This window comes from Erigeron canadensis, chromosome 4, assembly GCF_010389155.1.
Source record: "Erigeron canadensis isolate Cc75 chromosome 4, C_canadensis_v1, whole genome shotgun sequence".
Lineage (NCBI taxonomy): Eukaryota > Viridiplantae > Streptophyta > Magnoliopsida > Asterales > Asteraceae > Erigeron > Erigeron canadensis.
In genome coordinates this window covers 31,845,917-31,866,872 of record NC_057764.1, presented here as the reverse complement: position 1 = coordinate 31,866,872, position 20,956 = coordinate 31,845,917, and the positions used below count along the sequence as shown (strand labels likewise).

The 20,956-nt window shown below is 30.6% G+C and overlaps 1 protein-coding gene across 1 annotated transcript; it reads left to right on the top strand.

Moving 5' to 3' along the window:
- The first annotated feature begins 10,479 nt into the window (after nucleotides 1–10,479).
- Nucleotides 10,480–11,349, top strand: LOC122596775. The gene has a single exon (XM_043769404.1). The coding sequence runs from the start codon at nucleotides 10,598–10,600 to the stop codon at nucleotides 11,051–11,053; it is 456 nt and encodes a 151-aa protein (XP_043625339.1). The 5' UTR covers nucleotides 10,480–10,597; the 3' UTR covers nucleotides 11,054–11,349.
- The last annotated feature ends 9,607 nt before the right edge of the window (nucleotides 11,350–20,956 follow it).

The following is a 20,956-nucleotide window of genomic DNA, read 5'->3' as shown; positions in this document are numbered from 1 at the left end:
ATCAATTTTACATTTACCTAAAATAACTACATTACCTTTTCTCTCTCCTAAAATCTCAACCAATCATTTTTTTTCTCTCTCCTTCATAAATCATTTATTCCTCCAATTCATTCAAAATCTTTTATCAAAAACCGTACATCGATAAATTATAAAAATTATATAAGTGTTCTTAAAATTTCATGTTCTTTCATTAGAGATGTCATTCGATATACTTTTGACGAATTTTTAAATTCAAAGACGGAACCCGTATTGTTAAGGCATTTGGCTATCACACTCTATGACTTATCACCCCCATCATCTTACCGCTGCAACGTGCGGATACTTACTCTCGTTTATTATAACACATAATTTGATAATTACATAAAACAACTTATACATTTATGATTTATCAACATAGGCTTAATACTATATTACAAAACTAGGTTTTTATTAATGCATTGTACGAGTTTACATGTATTTCTAACAAATAACTTAATAAAAAGGTCAATATAAAAAACAACTTTCATTGAACAACAAGATATAACTTTTTGTGAAATTCTTGTAAGCTACACATATAACCCGTGATTATTTTGGAAAAAGAGTTATATATATTAGTGAAAGCAGCATGTTAAGGATACACTTATAAAAGTTAGTCAAGATCAACTGTCACGTCAGCAAATTTGATGACATAACATTAGTGACAATGTGACTTGACACTTAACGGGCGTCGTCTGTCAAAAAAACTAACGAGATACCCTTTATTAGGAAAGTTTTGTAAATAGGGTCCTAAACAAAATAGGTTACCTTTAATAAGAAATTTGTATAAATAAGTTACCTTTTATGGATTTTTCCCTGTATATATATATATATATATATATATATATATATATATATATATATATATATATGGGGATGAGAATATAAGGCTTTCGGGTAACTAAGCTTAGGTGTGGAACACTCACATATTGTTCATTTAATCCATAAAAATCATGGGGGCCCATGCATTTATTCATTAAACAAGAAATAATAAAATATTAGTATGTAAGGGGTTCCACACTTAAGCTTAGGGACTCCTTGTTTTATATATATATATATATATATATATATATATATATATATATATATATGAGTGGGTTATTTTAGGGACTCCTTGTTTTAGGGACCATTAGGGACTCGTATTTTTTGTAACTTACACACCACCATCATCATCTACTACGATATACAAGACTTTTTTGTAAAAACACTAAGACTTTCCAGTGACGGGCCCACCGGAAAATCATGTGTAAGTTAACTACTTACACATGTGTAAGTTAACTTACACATGTGTAAGTGTGTAAGTTAACTTACACATGATTTTTCGGCGGGCCAGTCGCCGGAAAATCATGGTGGTGATCGGAGATGATCATGGTGGTATGTAAGTTACAAAAAACACGAGTCCCTAAAATAAAGAGTCCCTAAAATAACTTTTCCATATATATATATATATATATATATATATATATATATATATATATATATATATTCTTTTTAGAAACCATTGAAATTTAGTCGTGTGAATTAGTGAGTCTATTACAAGAAAAAACAGGTGTTACATTACGTACTCTAAAACCTTTTCATACCAATCTTAGCAAAATAGCAACTATGATGCTACCTAAAAACAAATTACTCTCTCATCGTTGTTGTGATATAATAATTGATTTAATTATATAATTTTTTATTATACTAAAGCACAGTTGCTCTAATAACTTATCAACCAATCATAGCTCTCGATTTCTTAATGTTGACTTTTGTTTTCAATTTGACTTTAATTTACACTTTTTTGTTTTTTCCATAACAAATTTACACTTTTTACCCAATAATTTGAATATAATAAATAAATAATAATAGTTAATATAAATCCGATAGAATAATAGCTGATACTTATCCAATAAAATAATAACTAATATATATACCCAATAATACGTTATATCATATAATTAATTAATTAATTAGTTAACAAATAAATTAAATTTAATGTAAATATATCAAGATTTTAATAGTAATTGTATTATTAAAATATTAATAGAGATAGTTGAACTTATGACTTATTAACTAATTTTTATCGATCGATTTCATCAAACTGATTCTCGATGATATCACCATTTAGTTTTTACATAATTTTATTTAATTAATAAAAAACAAATAACTAAAATAATTATTTTTACATTGTTATTAAAATTGGCTTCTATCTACAAAGTCCGGCTTTCACACAAGAACAATTGTATATCGCACTATCTCGAGTTAAGTCGAGAAGGAGTTTTAAGGTGTTAATATGTGACAAAGCTGGGAAGACAAAAGATATTACAACAAATTTCGTCTGTAAAAAAGTCTTTCAACTGATGAAGCAGGGTATATGCTTCGAATTTTTTTTTTATTACATTAGTTTCTTTCTATTAACTTAACATTCTTGGCATTTGAATTAAACAGATAATATCTACATATATCTTCAACTTTGAACTTATAAGCTTTTATGAGTTACATCTATTAATATCTAATATTAATAATGTCGTAAGTCTCGTGTCCAGTGTTGGACACGAGTCTAAAATCTAGTAATTTAATTATTACATACCGATTAAATCCAGTTAATTAATTAATATATATATATATATTAAAAACAAAGGTACGAAAATGCGTGTAAAGAATAATAACGGGCCATTTTATTTTTCTGGGCCCGTTTTCATTTTTTTTAATGGGCTACTTCGTATTCTTTTGGACCCATCTTATATTCTTAAATTTGGACTTGACAAATTATGTTTTGATCTTTTAAATTGATTCCAATTTGTTTACAAAAGATCACTTATTTTAATTGCATATTATTATATTTTAAGTTTGTAACATTTTTAAGATTATATCATTTTATTACAAGTGAACTATTACATTGTATATATACACATAAGAGTAGGGTGTATATTTGGAATATATACACCTAACCATCTCCGAAAAATTTGTTTGCAATACTTATTAGTTTCAATGTTATTTCGGTTGATGTTTTATTATTGTGGATTATTTTTTTTTTCACTTTCTATTTTCAATGATTTAGGAAATTAGCTTTAATTATGTTTATTATTAATTTGTTTTTTATTTAAATATTATACTTTCATACTTATTATCTTTTAGAATTTATATAATATATTAATCTGTTATAAAATTATACTGTCAGTTTTTTCTAACTTATAATTGTTTACTCATTAAAAAATCAATATCAATTCAGGTTTTGAGCTATATAATGTTTCTAAAAGCATGTAATAATTTTTACATAGTACGGAACACAAAAAATATAATATCTCCCGGGGCAACCCCCGGATAACGTATCTCGTTCATACTAAATTATAAAGTATTTAGTTCTCGGTCATTTTCTTTTGAGTAATTTGTTGATAGATTCAAAATTCCTATTTTTTTTATTCATTTCTAAATATATATAAAAAAGAAACCTTAATTATAAAATGAGAAATTTGAACATTTGGATGCAGCTCGACTTTTAATTAGAGTCATTAGAGCATAATGATGATGCCATATACATTTTATAACTTTTTTTAAATTTAGCTCTAATTTAATATATTTAAATATGATCATTAATTATGGAAAATAATTCTTTACGTTTTATATTTATAGAAAGTATTTAATTTAATGATATAGTTATGAAAAATAGTTCATAAACTTTGTATTTTTTTTAAGTACTTTTTTGATTTTTTTAGTTATTAAATTATGACTTTATATATATTTATCATAGAGGAAGGGTTATTTGAGAAATCACTAATAAAAAAGAACGCGAGAACAATTCTGGACCACTCATTTTCTTATATTTTCTCTCTCTTCCATTAAATAAGAAAATTCACCCAAATCATTTAAAATGTTTTATCTCACAAACCGTAAATCGTTAGACGAAACAAAAAACATGAGTAGTCTTAAAATTTCGTCCTCTTTCATTAGAGATCCAATTCGATATAATTTTGACGACTTTTTAATTTTCTTTTTTTCCCCATCGCGTTCATCCTACACATGTGTAGGTTCATCCTACACATGTGTAAGATCATTGTTGTAACATGTAAATTAGTAAATGAACATATATACACAACAATGAAGGTCAAAGGCGGAGCCCGTCAATCCATGGCAGAGCCATGGTAGCCAAGGACGGAGCCCATCAGTCCATGGCGGAGGAATAGCGGCTAAGGGCGGAGCCCGTTAGGTAGATCACCCGTCACTGGTCACCCCCTGTGACCTATCACCCTCTATGACCTATCACCCTATGACCTATCACCCTCTATGACCTATCACCCCCACTAGCTTTGGTTTATGAATATCCTTAAGGGCGAAGCTCGTTCCGAATCATAATTTTTGTTCAACCTACACATGTGTAAGTTCAACCTACACATGCGTAAGTTATGTGTAACTACCAAAAAGAAAACGAAAATTAAAAAGTCGTCAAAAGTATATCGAATTGGATCTCTAATGAAAGAGTGCGAAATTTTAAGACTACCCATTACCCATGCTTTTTGTTTTGTCTAACGATTTACGGTTTGTGAGTTAGAACATTTTGAATGATTTGGGTGAATTTTATTATTTAATTGAAGAGAAAGAAAAAGAAAAAGAATGTGTGGTCCACGATGATTATTGAGTTCTTTTTTTTAGGAGTTCTAAAAATAACTCACCCCATTTATTATATAACATAATAATTATTGGCTATAATTATAAGTATTTAACATTACATCGTTAATATCTTGTGGCGTTTAAAAAAAAAAAAAGTTATAAAAATGAAAACATCACTAAATTTTAACATTTTTTTTATTTATATGTGTTAAATTAATAAAATGATACAAATATACTATGAAGGTTAGGTATGTGAAGAATTAGTCACTAAAATATTCTTTTTTTTTTATATCTACATCATGTAATTTTTTTCTATATATACTGAAACTGATTTAATTATATGAAAATAAATTTAAAATTATTGTTTGTAAACACATTTTGAAAAGATTTATGATTCAATCACATACCAACAACATAATATTTGAAATAAGTGTGATTTATCAAGAAATCTAAAGGATTTATTATAGATAATTAATTTAGATTCAAATACAAACAATCGAAAGACAATCCATAAAGGAAACGAATACAAAAAACAATCTACATGATGCTTAAATTTCTTGAATATGATTTAGAATTACCTGGTTAGAAGATTACCCTCCTTCCGTTTTGTGGTCAGATATATAGAATTTTGATATGACCGTTATCAAAGAAATCACAGTACTAACAAGTGTTTTTTCTTCTTTTAATCTTCAGCCATTGTAGTTGTAATCCGCATGTATTTAGCCCCTCATCTTCAGGATAAAATACATTTCAGTCCTCTAGCTTGATTACATCCAATAGTATACCAACTTGTAAAATATTATATAGAACCAAAGCTAAGATCGAAGAAACACGGACACTTCACAACACATTTTATTTACAATTTATTAATATATGATATCATAAAATGTTAGTATTTTATTAATTATATATATGTTTATCCGTGTGTTACGCGAGATATAATCTAGTTATTTTAAAAGTATTCACTTGAAATACTTATAATATATACATAAAATACCTGTAATATTCTTAATGAACTTAATATCTCTTTTTATATCAATTAACTTTACATTAATAAGTACATTGTTATCGTTACCATCAACAATGTCTTTGCTACACTGCCACATCACGAAGATATATTCTTATACTCGTAATAACTTATGTAAATGATTTTCATATATATCTATATATTTATTAGAGAGAGGGGAAAGAGACCAACTTACAAAGTACAAACAAATGGTGCTTATCAACTTTCATACGTCTATCAGTCTATGTCTAGTTCTAGAAAGCTGTATGTATATATTTTTCTTTTCTTTTACTTGTAAATATATGTGAAAGTTAGTTTTAACTAGAAAAAATCTAGACTAATACTCTTAAATAACATAAGTAAAACATAAGGGTAAAAGACAAAAAAAAAAAAAAAATGTATGAGGCAAGCCAAAAATGCATATGACGTACAGCAAAAGGAAAAATTGAAAATAGAAATTTTGTCACGCAAATCGAAAAGAAAGAAAAATAAAAGGAATAAACAAAAAGAGAAATAAAAACAAAAAACCGTATAATAAAACTGACGACGTTAGAGTGCACGGATTTTGCTGCAGACATTTTAGGATATATACTAATATAGATGTTGAAAGTTAGTTTCAATATAGATGTAAACAAATTCTTATGATATGTTATTCATATACCGAGTGATATAATTTGTATTTTTAAGGATGTGAATATAAATTATTATATAGATTGCATTAACACCATCAATTGAAATATTTATAAAAAGTTTTAGATTTTTCTAAATATACTGTATCTTTTAGTAATCTAACTACTAATTAAATTTTAGACCCGTGTCAAATATACAAGTTTACAACATTATCAATATAAGGATTAATAAATAGAATAGAAAAAATATTTATATGTTAAATGTAATCATATACTTAAAAAGAAATTGAGATATTCAAATGTTAATACTGAATGCTAAATCATATCAGGGCTGGATGGCGTAGCAGAGTTTTTTTATACAAATTTTTCCAGAAAAGCACAATTTTATTTTTTTGTAGTAATGGTTGTTAAGAACAATAAAGTATCAGCTACGGTTTACAATAATTTGTGTGTTGTGATTTTATTTATAGGGTTTAGTTTATATAAGAAGATTATGCATCCTAAATATAGTTTGATTCCAATTAGTAATAACAATAATGATTATCGCAATTATAATTTAAATATTACAATTAGTTTGATTACAATTAATAATAAAATATTAATATTAATATAAATATTAACTTGTATTAATTCAAATGTTGTAACCTCATCAATTTGTATATCGATATTCTTTAAACTTTTTATTATGAATTATAGCATAAGCAAATTTTAATTTGACGAAATTGAGAATTCTTAGTTTTTGTATATATAAAGATTATTAGTAATCATTAGAAGCTAAATAAAATTAGTTGACTTGTATTTATTTATTTATTTTGAATAATATAATTTAATCGCAAGTTGTCATACTTTTTATTAGGTTTTCATATGAAATTTATCACTTATAATGTTTTTGGTAAATATATACAATCATACTTAATAAACATATATGTAAATTTAATATTTAGTAGATATAAATAATGAGAGCTAGAAACGACAAGGTGTTCTCCAACAAAAATGTCAACTAGTCGAGATGGATCATGGAATAAATAAAGCACACGAGTTTCCTTTAGCTAATTGCTAGATCAAAATACACAAATATAAGTTGGAACTCTTGGTGCACTTTTGATTTGGAATCTATGTAATATCTGAAACTTTTCTTTCATGTACCTCTCTTAGCTTCTCGCTAGTTTCTTTAATAAAATTTATATGTTGTCAGTTCAAAAAAAAATAGATATAAATGATTAAACGTTAAATGTATGGACGTGGCTGGCCTGCATCCAAATGTTGTTTGTTTGGAATTACATTCCCCAAGTAAATTGGCATATATGAATGTCTTAGGCTTCAGTCAACCTACGACACCTTCCTTCCTCTTTCTTATTGCCACATCAGTTAATCTCTCTCCTAAAACACCTTTTCCTTACTCACTACCAACCCCACCTCTTCCTTAACTCTTCCTCAACTTTTATTTTATTTTAATATATCAAAATAAAAAACACAAACTTAATTTTATTTATAAAAAAACATTACATTACATTAAATAAAAACACATTACATTAATTTTAAAAAAAACATAACAAACAAAGTACATAATTAAAACATTACATTTAAGTTAAAACTAGATGAAATTAAACTATATTCAAACTAAATAAAACTACTCGTCGCCCTCGTCCTCGTCGGCCTCTTCTTCGTCTTCCTCATCTTCGGTATTTGCATAGAACCTGCTCCCCCACTTTTCTTGCAGGTGTGCTCGATATGCCATGTGAGCCTCCAAGACTTTCCTCGACAGACCCGTAGGAATCGGTTTTGCCAAAAACTTCATGGCATCCCTAATTTGGGCATCTTCCAAAGCCTCTTGTTGGGATCGAAGATACGCACTAAGAGTTTGGGCCGCTTCCGAACCTGATGACCGGTTAGATGTAGCATCAGACGAACTAGACTACCTCCGGCTTATGTTGCGACCCGGTGGTCTCCTAATCGGGTCGTCACCAAATAACGCCTCAAATGGTTGACCCGTTTGATTTGTAGTCGGGGTCAAACCACGAGGAGTATCATCGGCAGTCAAATCTACCGCTGGAGCCGGTTGCTTACTCGTCGAGGCGTTGTCGTTCCAAAAGATGACCACATCATGAAGGTGGTCATATCACATCTGGTAATGCCAGTGTTTCTCCCCTGTCGTTCTCTGTACAACTCTACGGCCGCGTCGGACACCTGTTTATCATCCGCTCCGCTTTGTCGGCCCTGCTCACTAACTCTCTTCAACACTGCACCAAACTCCTTAACACCTTTTTTTATCTTGTTCCATTTGCCATGTATTTGGCTTTTTGTACGGGAGCCAAATCTTGTTTCCCTGTTGAACATTTCCATAATTTTATTCCAAAAAATGGCATCTGATTGATTCCTACCCACGACCAAGTCCTGCGAATAATGCACCCAACAATTCGTGCCAACAATTCGTGGTCATCATCCTGTGGGTTAACTTGTTTGGCCATGGTCTATTGATGAACTCGCCGGTGCCGCGTATTCGAAAAATTGTTGCCACATATCGGCACTCGATTTTGGTTAAAGTTTTTCATTGTTGTTGTTCATGGTTTTGGTTAAGGGGGAGAAAATGAGATAAAGATTTGAAAGATAGAAAGGAATGTATGTGTGTGTGTTATTTGAAAATTGAAAGTGAAATGAGAAATGAGGGTGAAATGGTTGTTTAAATAAAAAAGAAATAAAAGGGAAAAAAAAAACTACCGTTGAGATTTGAAAATTTTAAAAAAAAATTTTTGATTATGAGCTCGGCCCCACTTGCACGCTACTCTCTCTCGTCATCTATGTTCCACCCATCGACACAAGCCCATCGACGAGCCGGTCGACACGTCACTGCCAACAGCTTCCTCGTCGACACCATCAACGAAGAGCCCACGAAGGGGGCGTTGGCTGAGGCCTTAAGACTATGAAGAGTCTTGATGAGAGGAGCGAGAACGACTTGGGTCATGTGGCATGTATCGTTGAAAAAGTTGCCCTTGAAAAAAGTGAAAATTAATGAGTTATGGAGAGTAAGACAACTTGCGTAATGTGACATGTGGGGTAGGGAATATATATATATACTATCTTATAAAACATTTTGCCCTTTTTAAAATTCTCAATTAAGGATTTGAATTACCCAAATTACCCATCTATTTTTATTCACTATTTTAAACATCGTTACCTAATATACCTATAATACCTTTAAATCTCAACCACTTATTATTTCCACTTTTCTCAAATCTCAATCACTCATTTTTTCCCCCTTCCTTCATAAATCATTTTATTACTCTAATATATTCAAAATCTTTTATCTCAAAAATCGTATATTGATAAATTATAAAAATTCTATGGGTGTTCTTAAAATTTCATGGTCTTTCATTAAAGATGTCATTTGATATACTTTCGACGAACTTTTAAATCCGAGGGCGGAGCCCGTACGGCTAAAACATTTGGCTATCATACTCTATGACTTATCAACTCTTATAACCTATCACCCCCACCATCTCACCGCCTCAACGCGCGAACACTTTCCTCGTATATATATACATATACATATATATAAATGTTTGAGCCCCATACTTTTCATGGATTAAAAAAACAAGAGGTGAGGGGTTTTAACAGCCACATACTCCAGACCCTCATATATATATATATGTGTGGGGGGGGGGGGGGGGGGGAAGAGAAATAAATAAATAATAATCAGATTTTATGTAAATGAGGCGACCTTGTGGGTTCACCCCATGATCCATGGGGGCGGTATTCCGGACGAAAAGGGGCGCATACATTGCCAACTTAGCCAGGACGCCCTTTTTTTGGTGCCACTCCCTGTTATGATTAACCAATTAAGGAGTGATATATTTTATTTTTTTTACATTTTTGTTGAATGGCAAGAAATGAAAAATTAACAATTACAAGTTACGTTTATGCAAATTTATCCTCAAAAACGGGGTGAAAAGAGAAAAAAAATGAAATAATTACATTTGCGGAAAGGTCGTTTTCATAATGTCATTTACACCATAGAAAAGCTTTCCAGTCTTAAAAAATTAATGACAAGTTGTGAATTATTAAGTTGAAAAACATATACATAAAATATTATCCTCTATATTTTAATTCCATATAAAAAATTATTTTCAAGTGTCTCAACCTTTCAGATGGTCTACCCAAGAAACAAACATTTAATAAATCTTACAAATATTTTATATTTTTAATTTTGATTTTGATTTTTCTTGAATCTAACTTGACCATGAAACATATCCCCAACCATCTATATAAATCCCTGCAAAACCCCCTTCTTCTCTCTCCTCAAATCCACACTTTCCCCTTTCCCTCCAACAGATTTTACCCTTTACCCCCCTCAACTTTCATGATGGATCAAACACAAACCAAACGCCACCGTGAACACTCCGGTGCCGACGCCGGAGACCCACAAACAACAAAACGCCAAAAAACATCTTACGATAATGAACAACAAGAAACCGACCAAGATTTACAGGATTTCTTCATAAGTCTTTATTATTCCGACCCGTTTCTTGAAATCAACCCACAACCCGGGTCCGAACCGAATAATGACCCGAACCAAAATACTAAACAGGATTTAAAAGAAGATAATGATGAGAAAGAAAGTGTTATTAGACACCTTCTTGAAGCTTCTGATGATGAGTTGGGTATTCCGGCGGTGGATGGTGGCGGTGGTGACGGCGGTGACGGCGGTGACATCAATGGAGTGAATTATTTGTTGGATTTATGTGATGGGTTGTGGGAGCTTGAAGATGAAGCTGCTAATTATCATACGTTGTTGCAATCTGAACTATTTATGTGATAGTTTTTTTAAATGGGAGTTAGAAGTGACAAAAGCAGTAACTTGTGGGGGGTGTGATGGAAAATCGAGTAAGGTGCGAAAAATTGGATATAAGTTTTGGAAATTTCATTTTGGACCCTTGATCTCTATAGAATTATGAGATGTTCCTCAAATTTTTTTAGATTATTTAAAGCTTAGAAAGAAAAAATTGTGTATGAGTAGTTATAAAAATTTTGATTTGTTTCTGTTAGTTTTTTACTCCAAATCTATTCTTTACTAATAGAAAAAAAAAAAAAAGAATCGATCCATGTGGACCATGTTGGCATCTTATAATTAGGTTTCAGTTATCTTGATTTATCATCAATCATTTTTTGTTATTATAATCATACAACATTAGAGTAGTTGATTTTACCAGGTTACCTTATAAATTATTTAACTCTCATTTTTCTTTGATAATTAGTTAAATAGCCAAATCAACCAGTTTCGTGATATATGGCAAAAGAAATATTATGATGTATGAATTATCACCTATATAAATATGAATAACACGACATGCGAACCTTATAAACATGGTAAACTAACAATCTACTATTCTAGATTTACGACCGGGGAAGAGACAATGTGTTGTAGATTGGGAGGGGGACAGGGGGTAAAGGGAGAAAAGTGGTCGGTGAAAAGTTAAGGCAGGTTAACAGTGAACGTGAGGCGGTAGCCAATTAGCCATCATCAAGCTAGAAACTAAAAAGTATTAGCGCGATGCTTCGATGTACTAGAGGGGTGACGGGTCGTGATGTCTTTAAGAGGATTTATACTTCCTATAAAAAAAAAAATGTTTCATTTGCTTAACATGGAAGTTAGTTTGTCTTAATAAACATTATAAATTTATCGGTGAATGGTAAATTAACCATCATCTATCATTTCGACCCTATCTTTATGCATCATTCACTTGGGCCGCTTAAGAAAAATATAATTATATATCGAGTAAATTATACTTTTTTTATCTAAAGTTGGCACGTTTTGCACTTATTATACCTAAAATGAAAAAATTACATATTTGATCTTAAACTTGACAGAATTTTGCAATCAACGTCCCTTGGCCATACGGCGTTAAGTTTCAGCCGTTAAGTCTCACACGTGTAAAACACGTGAGGGACTAAAAGTGCAAAAGGTGACTAATTCAGGGACAAAAACTGAAATTTACATTATATATTGTCATCTTCTTCATCTTCTATGGCTGAGTAGTTGGAAAATTTGTCAGAAAACTTAAAATGTCGATATCTCACTCATTTCTTCAAATTAGACCACGAAACCACAACCAAACTTTTCAAAATTAATTTTCACTCGAATCCTAATTAAAAGATTACAAAATCAACACTTGTCGGAAAACTCAAAATGCCGTGGTCACAAAAATTGAGCTTAATAGAGTAACCCGCCCTCCAATTAGATAAAATCGAGGCCTTCCATAATGAGAGTCGTGCCTCCACTAAATCAAATACTGGTTTCCAACTCTTGAATACATACCTTAAGACCCAAATACGTGAAAGGAAAAGTATGATTTATAATGTAGTTTATCCGCTTCGGGTCATCAACATTGTTTCCATAAAGATTAGACTTGTAGAAATTGATTTTTAACCCCAAAACAAGAAAAAAGACTCTCATAAGTCTAGTGATACACTCCACATTGGATTTAGATAAAGCAACAAAACGTCATGGTTTCATGTTACTGATCTTATGTCTCAAATCGATCTGGAAATCACAAGGTTTTATTCGCGATATAATTATGAGCATGTTGATTTGATGATTTCTTCATTTCGTTGAGTTGGGTCGGCACTCGGCAGTTTGTTTTCCGGCGAGATTTTGAGTTTTCCGGCAAGTGTTGAACTTGAAATCTTTTGATTAGGATTCGTGGGGAATTAATTTTGAGAAGTTTGGTGGTGGTTTCGTGGTCTAATTCGAAGAAACGAGTGAGATATCGACATTTTAAGTTTTCCGGCCATTCAGCCGGAGAAGATAAAAATGATGACAATATATAATGTAAATTTCAGTTTTCGTCCCTTAACTAGTCACCTTTTGCAATTTTAGTCCCTCACGTGTTTTGCACGTGTGAGACTTAACGGCTGAAACTTAACCCCGTATGGCCAAGGGACGTCGATTTCAAAATTCTGCCAAGTATAAGGTCAAAATTGAAATTTATCCACTTAAGTGATGAAAAGTGCAAAACGTACCAGCTTTAGGGACGAAAAGTGTATTTTACTCTTATATATTTTATTTTTGTATATATTCTACTCGTAATATGTATAACTCAAAGTTTCAAGTTTGTTGTAAACTTGAAAATAAAGAAGTGATAATTCTACAACAATTATTAGTCATCTATAACAAATGTACATGTTTTATTGTGCAGTCTACAATTATATGAAACAGACATTGTTGTAGATGACATACAACTTGTTATATCTTAATCACTTTCCTTGAAAATACTATATGCACAATTGCTATACCTTGGACTATGTAAGGGTTGGCCGAAGGCAGGAAGCGATCCATGTTTTAATGCAATGGGTTGATTATGGATTACATAAGTGGCGTGTTGAGAAGATGATATAATAGTAATTTTTAAAAAAATATTACTACCATGGTGCCTGCGCAAATGCAGCGACGACGGGTGAGTGACTGCGACGACTGATGGTTGGGACAACGAGTAGTATAAGCTATTGATATAAATATAATTATATAATGATTAGTGAAATTCTTTTAATAGTTGAATGACTGATGGTGTAATTTATATCATTAAGGGTATTTTAGGTTTAGTAGTGAAGATAATTAAATTAGTGAATAAAGAAGTGATGATTTAGAAGAAAAGTAAGGGGTATTATTGTCATATTATATAGAATAATTTTTAACATTTACTTAAATAAATGAGACTATACTTTTTATATATAGGCATAGGGAAAATGACTAATTCTCCTAACAAAATAGCCTAAAAATCTTCCCAACACTCTAAGAGTATGACATATGGTATTTACTAATTCTCTTTCCTAATCTTGCCCCTGATTTTTTCACATGTCATAATTCAATAGTTATGAGGATTTTTAGGCTATTTTGTTAAAAGGATTAATCATTTATCTAGTCATAGATATAGATAGTATATGGTTTCAAAAACAACCACAGGGTAACTCAATTTGAACGCGTGCATTGAGACAAAATTCTTTTCTTGTTTTAATAACTTGAACAGAACAGATTTCATTACGTACAAATAAGCAAAATATGTATATGTTTTATATTTTGGTAATGATATTTGTATCACACATTTTAATGAATTTATCACACAGTATAACATTATAAACACATTTTACAAGTTATTAAAGCACATATGTGGCAGATTTATCACAACTTTGTGTTATGAATATCACTCCCTATATATTTATATCATACGGGAAAGGGAGTATTGCAAGAAATGGAGAAACTAATTTTATGCGTTAATTTAGTTGATCTCAGTGTTGGTATTAAACGAACGTTGTTTCTATTGATCACAATTTTATGTCTATTCTCTAAGTACAACTGTACAAGATGGAGAGAATCACCAATTAAAGTCTCAAATTTTTTTTATATCATAAACTTATAACCTTTTTCATTATTGAAGTTCTTTGAATATGAGTTTTAACTCTTTGAATTGAGAGTCATTGGTTTTACTCTTGTATATTACACTATATTTTTCTACACAATAAAAACTGAGACATTATTTATATGAACCGTGACAACTCTTAGTTTTTGTATTGAAGCATATGTTTTTAAAGTTTATTTGTATATGAAACATTATAAAAGTATATGTTGTATTAGAAGTTTTTTTTCCAAAACCTTCAAAATAACGTTGTATTAACTTGTGAATGAATTTGTTCACGTTTCTGATTAAATATAAACAAATGGTTATATATAAAGTTTTGAAAAACATTTTATTCTGCAATATATATTTTTATAACGTTCATATGTGAATAAATATTAAAAATATGTAATCCACTAGATAATTTTGAAGTTTTCCGATTTTTAGAAGAAAAAAAATAGGTTCCTAAAATATGAGTCTCGTCCCCTAACAATATAATATAATTATATTCACTGATTTTGTGTGAATAAAATATCTGTTGTCGACAAAATTTGTCACATGACTCCTTGCCCACTTGTTGGTTCCACGAGATATTGCAATACCCTGGATATATAATAAAATGATGTATCAAAGTATCAAGTATCATGCTATGTTTTTCCTTTTGCCGTTCCATAATTCCGTTCCATAATTATATCAAGTTTAGTATGAATCAATATGAGTTTGTAGAACACTTGTTCCCCACATACCATGAAATATGTATCATCATGTTACCAATTCGAATATGAAACTTCATAAAACATATTTAATGTAACTAGTTCGTATGTTTATATACTTTCATGATCCATATGACCAGCATTGGTTCATAACAAATATATCATATAAAAAATCACCTATTCTAAAAACAAATAATTTATTTTTCAAATTTTTTTATTTTCTTCTAATCTACTTTTAACAGATCTTTATCTTTATTTTTATATATAATAAACAAGGATTGTTTTTTAAAAGTATTTCTAGAAAGATTATGATGTGTCATGATCACACATTTTTTAAAAGGTTTTTTTTTTCCATTTATGATGTCATATTTGACAAAAAAAAAAAAAATCTCACTTAATGCTTATTTAAAATTCCTAATCTTTTATTAAAAACGGTAGATTGATAGGAACCGTTTGATCTCATATACCGAATTGGTACCCATATAACCCCCAACAGGGATAGTGTCAAGGTAATTCAACAACTTAAATTCAATTCTGCATCTGGCAAGATTCGAATCCAGGTCGCTCCTAGAAAGTGGCAGCTGGTGGCCAACTCTTCTACGAAGAGTTGGTTTCCTAATCTTTTATTTGAAAACAAATAAATCTTAATTTTTTCTATAAAATATTATGAAATGTCTTTTAATATTTTGTTAACACAACATGTACTCTTATTTTACGTATCATTGTGTTAGTCGATTAACTATCTTCATATCAAGTTATAATATATTGATAAGAAAAATTACATACATTCTTTTACATTTTTTTGATTTTAAAATTTTGATTACAATGTCCGGGTTGAACCCGAGTTGCTTAGCTAGTATCATACCAGCTTGACAACTTTACATTTCAATCTTTCATTTTTATTTTTTTTACAATTTCATCTTTAATGTACTTTTAAGAATATTGATTTTTCAATTTGTGTAACATGCAAAAATAATATTATCACATTATTATTATTATTATTTACAAATTACAATTATTCACGAAGTATTTAAAGTTTTAACATAATATGTACTTTAGGACCTAGATATTAGAGCATACACGATGGGAAAAAAAATTTTAAAAGCTTTTCTTTTTCCACCTAACTAATTTACTAACTTCAAGCTACTTAAAAAACTATTACTTTAATGGATTTTTTTTCTTAAATATAAGACTTAATTAGGCTAAAATGTTTTCTCAAAAGATTGTGATTTATTAACCTACTAGGTAATCAACTGAGTTTAATCCTGCCATTTTAAATAATGTTTTAAACGAAAATAAAATGTAAGAAAAATATATGTACGTAATTTTTGTTATTTAAGACATTATAACCTGGTTTGGAGATATTAAACTGACTAATATAATATTTATATATAAATACTTATTGCATTAATATAACATAATAAGACATTTCCAATCAAAAATAGAAATTTAAAATATTTATATATAAATACTTATTGCATTAATAAAACATAATAAGACATTTTCAATCAAAAATAGAAATTAAAAATAAGTATTTAATGAGTTATTTATCTTTAAAAATATTCAGTACTAAATATGACATCATAAATAAAATAAAAACCTTTTGAAAAGAAATATAGACATGTCACATAATACTTTTTCTAAAAATAACTTTATAAGACAATTCTCTTTTATTATATATAGAGAACGATTAAATAAATCTTTTTATCCGATTATAAAAGCTATTTACAATTTTTTTTCCTTAAAAATAAATCCTTCAAAATAAGTTGTAACACCCTGAGCTAGGGCTCGAAATATTACGGAAATTATATAGCATACGGTGAAATTATCGTAGAACATAAACTACATGAAAATAAAGGATTCGGTGAATCCAAGCCAACATTTAAGGTGCAAGATACAAAGTAAACAAGAAGTCATTACAACTAATTTCATGAATACTAAACAAGAACCCTAAATGGACAACGGATCACGGATCCATGGGAGTCCCAATCCAAGCTCAAGCAGAAACGACAAGTAGCCAATCAATACTCCAACTTCACATGAATACCTGAAAAGTGCACTAAACAAAGTCAACACTAGGTTGGTGAGTTCGTAGTGATGGATCACAAGGAGCCATCGACAATAATCACAATACATATGAGGAAGATCAAGCATACAAGTAGCCTTCACGTACCACACTATCAACCCATCATGATTTCACAATATAAACAAGCGTGTGGTGGTAAACACATAATATGCCAATGCCAAATAGGAATCGTATGCAAGTCAAAGTCATAATGCGTATGATATGCATGCCAATGTCGAATGCGTATGATATGCATGCCAATGTCGAATGCGTATGATATGCATGCCAAAATCCAAAGTACTCGTAGAGTGGCCTTACGGTTCAACAACCTGCCTTTAGAACCATTACTTGTAGAGTGGCCTTACGGTTCAACAACCTGCCTTTAGAACCATTACTCGTAGAGTGGCCTTACGGTTCAACAACCTGCCTTTAGAACCATTACTCGTAGAGTGGCCTTACGGTTCAACAACCTGCCTTTAGAACCATTAACAACCAACCAATGCGTCCCAAATGCATTTCCCCAAACCTTGGTTTACCACAAAGTCCCGCAAACTAGCCAATATCCATATCGAAGCTTAAGTGTGTTGCCTCTATCATAATTCCATCAATAATCATCCATTAATCCAACCAACCGAAACCATGCGTACATACACTTAGGAGAATTCTACTTCCAATGAGTTCTCGATGCTTATATATAAGGTCACCCGCAACCTTCTCACCACATACCAAACTCTTTGAAAGTATAATCGACATCCATGTATGCACAACTATCCTAATAACTATTATAATCCAATCATATGCATAATCAATCAATCAATTCATCAAACAATCCATAATTCAATCCACAATTCAATAAATATTTAATCACACAATATTTAATCATAACAAGTGCAAATAAATTAATTAGAATCATCAAACCATTTATAAATCAATCAAACAAACAAACACGTATGGGTGCACTTTCCAGCCCGAATCTCAAGCGAGTAGGGAACTACGGAACTCACCTTGGTTTCCAAGCAAAAAGACAAGTTAAATTTGGGTTATAAACGTTCAACGATCGCCACGTGTCCACAACCTATCAATGTACATCACATTACAATCAATTCCAACTTTTATAACCTTAACAAGTTGGTCTAGCAAGTTCAAGTTGAGTCACAACCCCACTAACGCTTAAACAACCTTCCCGGGTGTAAATAAGACACTTAGACTCGACATTTTTAGAAATGTAGGAAGATTCATTCCACATAGATGACACCAAGAGAAACTAGACTCTCTTACGATTCCAACGATAGGTCATATGACTCGATTGGACTTACGGATCAAAAGTTATAAGTATATGCGTTTATATAGTTTGAGTTAAAATCTCAAGTTTGATTCCAAAAGTGACTCTCGACTTTGAACGAATGGTTTGTCTTGTGTAGGGCGCCAATAAGGTCATAAGAGTACATTCCGGAAAGGTCGGGACGATCCTAGGACACTAGAAAAGAAGCTAAGAAACGAAAAGATGAAACAGGTCCCCAACTGCGCCGCGGTCAAAAAGTCGAGCATCTAACTGCTTCGCAGCTCCTTTCAACTGCGCCGCAACATGTGGACTGCGTCGCAGCCCATTCAGATCAGCACCAGCAGCAGGAAGTCGAGCCAAACACACCCAAAACACATCCAAACACCATTTTAGCCCTAGAGATCGACCAAAAGACCTTTCCAACTCGATTTTGAACATAAATGGACATACATAAACATAATTAGACTCAACCCACTTCATGAATCCGCTTCAAACACTCAAATCAAGACCAAAATCATCTTTAAACTCATTTGAAACCCTAGAAAACCCTAATCGCGTTTTGGCCCGATTTGTGACCCGAATTCGTTTGCAACCAACTAGAAACTTGTAAATAAGCATGAAATGATAACTATGGGATGAATTTAACTTACCAAAACCTTCACCTCGTGTTCAAACCCGACTTTGACCCGAATGGGTGTTTTCTTCCACTTTGAAATCCAAACTCTTGATATGATGATAAGGAGATGATGATGATTATTATTCTAATTCTTAATCTTGCTTAAGCTTCTTTAAATTTGATAGAAATCTAGAGAGAGAGAGAGAGGGAAGTGTGTGTGTTCTTGAGAGAAAGATAGAGAGAGAAAGAGATGGGGGGAATGAAAAGGGGTGGTGGAGGTTGGAGGGGGATAAGGGGGATAGGGTTGGGTCACGGGTCTTAGGTCATGGGTTGACCCGCTTCACACATTACTAGCTCAAATAAATCGTTTCCCTTTTGTCGTCTAAAATCATACCGTCCAACGAGTGGTCAAGTGACCCATTAAGCATTTTGCCCATTATTTAATCTCAAAGGAGCTAAATCATTCTTTATTTAATTTTACTAAGCATTTTACATAAAAGTCAAAGGGTCAAACTTCACGGTCGTTACATAAGTCCTTTAGACACCATCAATAATTGTAAGTTTAATTTATTGAATACTAGATTTTAGACCCGTGTCTAATATTGGACACGAGATTAACGATATTATCAATATTAGATTTTCACACATTTAAGTCATAAAACCTTATAATTTTGAAGATATATGGTTCTAAGTGTTATACTTTGCAAGTTGTAATACAATAATCATATGTTCGTCATTGTCATTATTAGCTAAGACATATTGATGGAATTGTTTGTCATATTCATTCCACAAGGCACATGTTATAATAATTTCTTTATTATATAACTTTTTAAAGTCAATTGTACTCGTAATTTGAATTAAGAATTAAAATATAAACATACTTGTGATCACATACTTGACATTCAAGTATATGTATTTGATCATGATGCGGGTCCATAATATGCAAATGTTTATTTTCAATCACATGTCATATGATAATTAGATAACAGATTAACAGTTAGGATTGTTTTCATCTTCTTTGATATCAATTAGGACTTTTGATTTGAGTGACAATTGTAACTTCAAATATTAATATGCAAACCTAATATATAAAAAAGAGAAAATTATGTACCATTTTGATTGAGAGATATAATGAATCTTGAGTAAAGTTAATTATTTATTTTTTATTGATTTGGATTTAGTATTCAAGTAACCGTATGTTGTAATCGTGCTTTGTTATGTGATCGTCTCATTGTCTGTGATTCCTATTGTGTTTAGGATAAAGATGTTGTATATCGTCATCTGTTATTATGTTTGGGAGTATATATCTAGAGTTTAAATTGTGTTTATATTAAATATTAAACTAAATATTAATATTTATAATTTATAAAAATTAATCTAATATTTGTTAATAAGTCATTAGGTTTTGAAATAATATTTTGTAGACAATATATAATATGTTGTAAAAAGTTTAACTAATTAAACGATTATAAATTTTAAAAAAAGTCTCTCAAGTTGATGGCTAAAAATACATATAAGTTAAGTTTTCAAGACTAAAAAGTATAAATTATTGATGGAAAACAAAAAAGTGTAAATCAATGAGACTTTTTTTACAAAATAATATAAATATTAATATAATAATCCTTTAAAATAAGTTCTTTAGACACCATCAAT